Below are 9,413 nucleotides of genomic sequence, written 5' to 3'. Positions count from 1 at the left end.
AGCAGAAGGATGAAGGGGGCAGGGGGCAGCCCCTGAGGGAGCGCGCGCGCGTGCGTGCGTGTGTGTGTGTGTGTGTGTGTGTGTGTGTAAGTGTATGTGAGTGTGTGAGTGTGTGTATGTGTGAGTATGTGTGTATGGGAGTGTGTTAGTGTGTGAGTATGTGTATGTATGTGAGTGTATGTGTGTGTGTGTGTGTGTGTGTGTGAGTGTGTGTGTGTGTGTGTGTGTGTGTGTGTGTGTGTGTGTGTGTGCGTGCGCGTACAGGCTGAAGATGGGGTGGGGTACATGTAATCCCACAGGGACAGACAAGCTGCTGGAGAATGAGGTGTGCCTACTCACTCTGGAGGAAATGAAGGCCAGGAAATGATGTTCCCGTGGGAAGGGCATGGGGCAGCTTGCTACGCCTTTTCCCATAGTCCCTGCAAGGCAGCACTCTTTCAGTTGTTCATTCAGCAAGTAGACACTGAGAACTTTCTAAATGCTGCTCTGGGCACTGGGTGTGAACAACACCATTTAGTGCTCTCTCTGTGTGAGGATCGGACAGACCATCAACAAGAACAATCTCCACCAAGATGGTGTGAGAGTGAGCCAGGGGCTAAGAAGACAGGACACAGGCTGAGGGGTTAAAGCCTGGAGTGTGCCACCTGATCGTGAGGCCACAGGAGTCATCTCTGGGGAAGGGAAGTTTATAGTGAGAGCTGAAATGAAGATGGGGTGACAGCCAAGGGAAGATCTGGGGCGAAGCACCTCAGCAGAAGGAACGAGAAAGCAAAGGCAGAAGAGGCCCTGTGAGCTGCAGAGCTGGGGCGCTGGTGAGAATCTTAGTATCCACTGCTCCCAAGCCCCATAGGCATTGAGGTCAAGTCCTTGAAGGAGACACTGAGACCTCAGTCTCTTCCTCTTCCTCTCTTTGCTCTCCAGGCACCATGACGTGAACACCTTACCCCACCATATACTCCTGCCATGATGTACCGTCTCACCACTGGCTCAAAGGCAGCAAGGCCAAGCAACCACGGACTGAGATGCTTAAAGACGTGAGCCGATTATTCGGATGTTTGTGACTTTGTACCTAAAGATGTCTGCAGGCCCAAGGGCAGAGAGGCCTAAAGTTTGGGCCCTGGAAGCTCTGGGAAGCTCCCAAGCAGACTTCCTGGAGCTTCTCCTGGGCCTGGTCAAGAGAAGGGAGAGGTTGAGTAAGGCCAAAGCCTGTCCTGGCTCAACCCTCGAACCCTGCCTTCAGGCTCTACACCAGACTGAGCGTGACGCGGCCAAGGGAGAGCTGTAGGGATGGTGACAGGAGGATGGGTTCTAGCCGCAGTCTCAGCAGATATCCTGGTGGGAAGCTTAGGATCTGTGCATCTGATGGTGCTTGCTGGGTGCCCAGCAGTTAAATTCAAAGGGACCAAAAAACTAAACCCACACGAGGAAACCCTGAGGCTCTGAGAGAGAAGGTGCTGTGTGGAAATGGCCTGCTTTGAGGGGAGTAGTGAAGGAACTCCCCCTTCCTCTTCCCCCCAAAACAGGAATGGACAGCAAGAGAAGGAGGCATGGAATGGAACAGAGTTACAGGACTGGTGAGAGAGGTTGGCCGCAGGCTCCCTCACCTCCCTCAGGTTCTACGTTGCTAAGGAGAAGGCAGAGCTGTGTCCCCCACCCCCACCCCCCACCCCTACACTGATAAGCCAGCCCATCCAGTGAGGGCAGCAGAAAAGCAAAGAAATTGCTCCCATAAATGTGGCAGGTGCGACTGAAAAAAAAAATAACCGCTGAATTACATAGCAACCCGCCTTTCACAGTAGGACAACTACTATAAAAACAAAACAAAACAAACAAACAAACAAACAAACAACCCCCCCCCAAAAAAAACAAAAAGGAAGAAAACAAGTGTTGGTGAGCATTTGGAAGAGACCTCAACTCTCCCCTGCTCCTGATAGGGATGTGAAAGGGTGCAGTCACTGTGGAAAACACAACGAGAGCCCTCAAAAGGCATCGCATGACCCTGCAATTCCATTTCAGGATGTATACCCAAAAGGATGGGGGAGGGACCCCAAACCCTACGTATGCACCCACGTTTACAACATCATCATTCACAACTGCCAAAGGGGGACAGAACGAATGTCTGTCAACAGACCAGCAGATGAGCAAGAACGCAGACACAGAAGAATACTGTTTATCCCTGAAAGATAGGGGATTCTGACACCTCCTATGACGTGAGGGGACCTTGCGGGCGGTCTGCTAAGTGAAGTAAGCCGGCCAGAAGGATCTGTCTAGAGTAGTTAAATTCACAGTAATAGGAAGGGAAATGGCTTCCAGGGGTTGGGGAGAGGGAGAATGAGGGGGTGACTGTTTGATGGACAACGTTTCATCTGGGGAAGATGGGGAAGTTCAGGAGATGGATGGTGGCGATGCTTAGCCATATCCATGTATTTGGTACCACTGACCCACACACCTGAAAATGACTCCATTGATAAATTGGCGGAGTGGGGAGTGTATTTTACCACAATTAAGATGAAAATTTTTATTTGTTTTAAATATAAGGTACTTTTAATTTAAATGGGAATGAAGAAAGAAAGCAACTTGGTTCTCTAAGCCTGAATGAGTGGTGATTGAGTTTAAGGCCCAACAAGCCACCTGGAGTAGGTTCTCGCCGTGACTGTTACTGGCCTGCTGAGTGACCCTGGGCAGACATCTTCACTGCCCCCAGCAGGGCTCCTGAGGGGATGGCTAACTGCTGAACCTGAAGGTGGCTGTGGGCCCACTGGACCCTAATTCTTGCAAATAAGATGTGCATCATGGGGCGGGTAATAGTGGGCATGGGAGTGCTTCTAAAGTTTTCCACCAGCCCAATGGGGAGTGAGAGGAGGCGGGGGGGGGGGGGCAGAGAGGTTGCTGAGGAAAGGAGCAGGAAGCTCCGAACATGGATTCCAGACAGCAGCCTCAGGAATCCTTAAAGTTCCCAATACCTAACAGAGGGCAAAGGATGGGCTTTGAAGCTCGCCGGGCACTCAAGTTGAATATATTTCTGAAAATACTGAGCCTCGGCCTCAGCCTGGTGAGGTAATTGAAGATTGATCTCAGATCATTGATCTGACACTGGGCCACGTGCTAGTGCCCAGGCTCACATTTAAAAGGTACTGACACTTTGGTTTTCATTCAGGGAGTTCGGGGTTGTATCTGATCGGTCCTAGTGTGTTTATACATCCTTTAAAATCTGTGTGTCTTGGGCCTTTATTTGAGAGAACTGGACTCAGGTTCATCAGCTTCAGTTACCAGCAATGTCTAGTTGAAGAGTCAACACAGCCCACTTGTTTTGTAAATAAAACTTTACTGGAACATAGACCCGTCCATTTACTTTTATATCACCTATGGTCACAATGTCATATTTGAATGGTGTAATGGTGACTACAGTGTGTAACATGCCTGACTCACAGATTACTGTCTGATCTAGTACACAAAAGAGCTTAAAGACTCCACTCTAACTTAATTACTCCTCTCTCTCTCTCTCTCTCTCTCTCTCTCTCTCTCTCTCTCTGTGTGTGTGTGTGTGTGTGTGTGTGTGTGTATGTGTGTCTGTGTGTCTGTATGCATGTGTGTACTTAAATGTCCTCTATTAAAGGTAATATGTTTTTCACTGACTGTAACATTGATTAAAAATAATTAAAATATTTGTAGTTTAATAAAAAGGCAAACTACTTAATATTAACAAATAGATACACTAGTGTTAATAAGCAGAAGTGGGTACCTCTATGGCACAGGTGTAACTGGGTCTTGGACGGTGACCACAAAGAGCCATTTTGGTAAAGGTAGGGAAATGGAAGGGCATGAAGGAGACCAGGAAGGGGAGGTTACAAGCCTGGGATTTGCGTTTACTCTAGAGACGGAGAAAGGACCAGATGTGTCCTGATGGACTCAGTGGGACAGGGCAGGGGAGCTGGCACAGAAGGGTTAAGGATGCAGGCAGTGTACATCTGTAATCCAGCTTTTAGATGGAGGAAGTCAGAGAAGGAGGGAAGGAGGGAGGGGGGAGAAAGGATTAAAGATAACTCCTTCCTTCTGGAAGCATCAAGGCTGAAGACTGTGAAGATGTGACAGCGTAGGCTCTTGAGTCCACAACTATCAACTTATTTAATCTTTTTGGTTAACCCTGAAAAGTAGGGATTAAAAGCGGGAAGCTGAGAGAAAGAAGGGACCAGTGACTTGCTCACATTCACACAGCCAGTGAGTGGCACCACCAGGCATCCAGCAAGATCCTGCTCTGTGACACGGTCATGGAGGCCTGATTAATAGAACAGCAGGGCCAGCCCCACCCAGGAGATGACGGGTGGGACTTGGTTGTTCAAAGAGTGAGGTCCAGAAACTCAGGGTCACCTGAGCACACAGCTGGCCTATCCTTGCCTCAATCTCAAATGCCTATTAGGAGCAAAGGTCATGGGGAGACAGTCATCCTGTGACAACACAGGGTGATGCCAGACGGTGGTGTCTGTGTCAAAGGACCAAAGTCTCCATTGTTGAGAAGAGGCGGAACTGTGAGGCAAGAAAACGCCTCTGAACCACACGAGTAACTAAAGCACCAAGAAACCCAAGGAACAGGAAGGATAGACTTTAAATGACCACGCCTGGAGGCTAGGCTGGAGGCTAGGTACCAGCTGCGCCTGCCATACACACTGAGCTCATGGTGCGGAAACCAAGCCTGCCGTGCAGTGTAACCGCTACCTACACCGTCATTTCCCTGATTTTTTAGTTTATCCGATTGTATTTATTTACCATTTGAGATTGCCAATTTATGTGCTCCTTAAATATTAGCTAATGTGCATTAACTGCGCCTCATATTTGTTTGTGATCCTGCACTCTTAGAGAGTGGTCGATAATATTTTAAATAGCAATATGTTTAAAATCTGTTTGTTTAGTCGGCTTTGATTTTCTAAGGCAAGACCTCGTTATTTAGCGGAGACTCAACCTGAGCTATGATCCTCCTGCCTAAGCTCTCCTGAGAGCTGGGACTGTGTCTCACACCATCTAGAAAAATGTGCTTCTTCTCAAGGTGGTACATAGAGGGGTCATTTGGGTTTATCTATTCATAGGCTATGGGCTCATTGACTTGGTGATGGGGAGAGTGGCATGAAACCTGTCTTCTAAGCCTTTCCTTCAGTGAAGGCAGGAAAAAGAATCAAATCTCAGCATCCTTGTGGATGGCACATTCTTCCTGGTGCCCGGTGACGTAGTAGACCACCTTTGGTCGGGTGCTGACATTATAATTGCCCGTGTCTCTAAGGAATGGGTTTGAAAGCTTGTATGTTCTGCCTATGCTACAATTGGAAAGTCAGGGGCTATCCAAACAAACAGATCTTCTGTCCCACTGCCACCACCACCCCAACCCTCCCCCCCACCCCACCCCCACTATTTTGGCTATGAATTGAATTATGTCTACCAGCTTCATACATTGAAGTGCTAACCCCAGGACCTCAGAACATGACCACATTTGCAAACGCAGCCCTTGGAGATACAATTAATAAAGATCAGATTAAACTAGAGTAGAGTGGTCCCTAATCCCCAGAGTCATGTGCACTGGAACAATGCCAAGATGAAAGCAGAGGTCAGCATACAGTGCCTCCTCCCAGGAGCAGCAGAGAGGCTAGCCACCCACGGAGCCAAGAGAGGAGGGAACAGGAGGGAACAGCTTCCTCTTGGAACTCCCAGAGGAACCAGCCCTGCTGACACCCATTCACAGACTTTCAGTCTCCTAGCTGGGAAGCATCACATGTCTGTCATGTAAGCCATTGAGTTGACCTTGTTTATTGAAGCAGCAGCAGATGGTGTGGTGCTGGTGGGTGAGCGAATCCCCTGGATCCTAGGGGTCAGAGAGGTGGTGACTTCACTAACACAGGGTGCCACCAAGGCTCTTGGTTGGGTCAGGTGAGCGTTTCTTGCTAATGAGTTGTCCCAGATGCAGGGTGGGGATGCCTAGCGGTTTCCATTACTTCACGCCACCTTCTCTGCCCGCTCTTGTCTTCTCCCTCCTCTTTCCACCCCGCCCTTCTCCCTTGCTCTCACGCTCCCAGCTTTTCATCAAGTGTCCCATTGGTCTCTCCCAGCTGTGCAAATACCCACACTGACTTAACACACAGGAGAGGCCACTCCAGGGAACGGGAGCAAAGAAGACACCCAGGCAGAATGGAGGGGCCAGTGTCCTGGAGCCTACAGTTACCCATGTGCAATGTGGCCATGTTCATAAGGAAAGAATGACAAGCTGCAGTACCAGAAAGACAGTGCAGCCCACCTCAGGGAGGAAGGGAAGAGCTAGCTCTGAATCTGCATGGTGGTTGCCAACAAATTGATGCTAATGATATCTGGATTCCCAGTTAGTGGTTTCAATTCTACTCCTTTTGTTTGTACATAACATCAGAGATCGTGAGAGAGAGAGAGAGAGAGAGAGAGAGAGAGAGAGAGAGAGACAGACAGACAGACAGACAGACAGACAGACACAGAAAATGGTACAATCAAGATCTTTGTAGCTGAGGATTCTACACCTGTAGATTCAGTTAACCTCAGAATAAAAAGTTTTTTTAAAATTTCAAGTTAGTATAGATTTTTTTTCTTGTCATCACCCCTTAAATAATAGAGTATAACAACTATTTCCATAGCATGGACATTGTACTAGGTATTAGAAGTAATCTAGAGATGTTTTAAAGCAGTGGTTCTCAACTTGTGGGTCATGACCCCTTTGGAAGTTGAACAACTCTTTCACAGAGGTGGCCTGAGACCATTGGAAAACACAGGTATTTACATTATGATTCATAACAGTAGCAAAATTACAGTTATGAGGTAGCAACAAAATAATTTAATTGTGTGTGTGTGTGTGTGGGTCACCACAACATGAGGAACTGTATTAAAAGGTCACAGCACTAGGAAGGTTGAGAACCCCTGAAGTACAGGGAGACGGTACATAGATGCCATAACGACACTGAGCCCTTTTGTACAAGGAACTTGAGCTTTCCCCAGATTTTGGTATCTCCCAGGAGTCTAAAACTCATCGCTGTGAATACTGAGGGACAACTGTAGTGCTATAGCTGCTGAGAAGATGCAGAACACATAGAGCCAGGGTGTACACTGAGTAAAGCTGGCCAGAGCCAAGGCAGCATGGAGCTTTCCCGTTACCAACTTCCTTTGGCACCACATGCTGGAAGACAGTTCACTGACCAGCTATTCTGGATTTTCCAGCACGTAGAAATTTTATCACTAAGGTTATTTACCCTACCTAGACTAGACTCATATAGACACACACACACACACACACACACACACACACACACACACACACACGAGGAGGAGGAGGAGGCGGCGGCGGCGGCGGCGGAGGAGAGAGAGAGAGAGAGAGAGAGAGAGAGAGAGAGAGAGAGAGAGAGAGAGAGAGAGAGAGACCTAGGCTGTCCAGAAGGAGTCAGCCATGCCATGCGCAGCCACAGCCATAGTGGAGGACCCCACGTGCCATCACTGCTTACCAATCGTTTTCTCAAGAAGCTCAGAGTCAAAGCTGGGTAACAATTTGGAAGAGCCATGGTTTCCCTAGCAAGGAGGTATTGTGCATGGGTGTACAGCCCCTGGGGATACAGCAGAGGGATGCAGCACTGAGCCGGAGGTGCCTCAGGCACATCTTTCTTTGAGATGCTCCAACTCAGCTACCTGGCTTAGGCCTGGCCTTAAGGTGTTTTGGACCCTGAAACCTCTGGCTTGTGTCCGCGCCTCACCCTCCTTCCGGCAAGGATGATTCTCTCCCTTCAAAGCTTATTTTATACACAGGGAACTAAGTGAACTAATGTGAACCTCCTGTTTATTCTCATTCTTTAGGGGAAATGAGAAATAGGAAGTATTTACTTCATCTGTCTGGGGAAACTGGGGCTCAGATGGGGTTGGCACCTCATCCGAGGCTTCACCCTGAATGGAGACAGATGCACCCCTAAGGTAGCTCTGCTGAGGTGATTGGCCTCTACCTTTTCTCAAGTGGTGGTCATGCTACCTACCCTATAAGTAGCCATCACGATGAAACCTACCTGTCGCAGCCATACCTCCTTGGGGACGATCACAGTATCTGTACGGGGGAGATTGGCATCACCCATCGTGAGAGATGAAACAAAGCAAAAGCCTAGCTGACGTGGAGCACAGTGTGATGCGTGTGAAGCTTTGGAGCAAATGGAAGTGCCTTGGGCCCACACTGAATGCAATGCAGGCAGAAGCAAGAGCGTCTTCTCTCTTTCTCCTCTCCTTGTTGCCTCACCTCCCTCATGAGCTCTTACCTTTCCTGTCCGTCACCTTAGGGAACTCACATCCTTCAGAACTTGAGTAGAGAATCTGTGAGGCAAACACACTATTGGCTGATATTGAACAAGCAACTCTTCACAGTATCGTTTCAAAATCTAGAGGTGTCAGCAAACTCTTGTCCGTATGAGGAGGGGTGACAGGAGGCAGGAGAGTAAAGGAGAATTTAAAATGTGTTACAAACACAAACGAACAAAGAACAAATGTAAATTTATTTATTTTTTAGCCCTCTTTTTCTTACCAGAAAAAGCAAGGAGGGCAGAAGGCAGAAGGGAGGTAAGCCCTGCGCTACCACAGTAGGTGTGGACGGTCACTCTCAGGCATACGGGACCTCCAGGCCATCTGGCTCTCACATCAGAGAATAAGGAAGTCATCTCTTCCAGCATCACAGGATCCCTTACTGCAATTCCTCCCGAGGCACGCTTCTCAGCCACATAGCCTTGCTGATCCCAGCAATGCCCAGTCCAGTGAACGGTGATGTCATACTGTTTGGGTTGGGATCATTCCTGAACCGTGAAACAGTTAAGAAATATCCTGCCCCACTGGCTGCCAGGCTCATAAAGGTGGACCCACGTGTACTTCCTTCTTGTTCCAAGACGCAGCAGCTCATGCACTTGCTCACACCCAGAGGGAGAGACAGCACAGGCCTGCCACCTCCCATGCAAACCACCCCCAGGAGCGCAGCTGGGCTCCTCCCGCTGCTCCTGGGCAATGCTTCTGGGCAGACCTTGCACAAGATGCCATCTCGGGCGCTGTGTCTTTTTACTCATTGTGGCTCTTTTGATCGACGCGGTGGGCCTGATCCTTCTGCTGCTGGGGATCTTTGCCACGCTAAATTACTGGGACTTCTTCGTCTACACGGGGGCTCTGATCCTGGCTTTGAGCCTGCTGTTCTGGCTGGCCTGGTACACCTTAAATATCGAGGTACCTCTTGAGAAGTTGGACTTGTAGTGTGGCCATGGACAAGAGAGATGAAGATGGCCTATGCAGCTGTGAACCTGAGGCCTCCTGGACACGAAGCGCGCACACAGAATGCCCCCACTGGGACCAGGTGAGTATACTCAAGACCTGTCTTGCAAGGCAGCGAAGGAGGTTCAGGC

General features: G+C 49.0%; 1 protein-coding gene across 2 annotated transcripts in view; it reads left to right on the top strand.

The window, feature by feature from the left end:
• The first annotated feature begins 8,887 nt into the window (after positions 1-8,887).
• Positions 8,888-9,413, top strand: part of TMEM238L (transmembrane protein 238 like) — an 8,732-nt gene continuing 8,206 nt past the window's right edge. The window contains exon 1 of one of the 2 annotated variants that reach the window (XM_084762627.1): positions 8,888-9,364. In XM_084762627.1, coding sequence (XP_084618753.1) covers positions 9,025-9,264 — 240 coding nt within the window. In that variant the 5' untranslated portion in view covers positions 8,888-9,024 and the 3' untranslated portion in view covers positions 9,265-9,364. The remainder of the gene's footprint in view (positions 9,365-9,413) is intronic. The other variant, XM_084762626.1, reaches the window with a different exon arrangement.

This window comes from Acomys minous, assembly GCF_964271855.1.
Source record: "Acomys minous genome assembly, chromosome: 16".
Lineage (NCBI taxonomy): Eukaryota > Metazoa > Chordata > Mammalia > Rodentia > Muridae > Acomys > Acomys minous.
The sequence above is the reverse complement of the archived record's forward strand: the minus strand, read 5'-3'. Positions and strand labels throughout refer to the sequence as shown.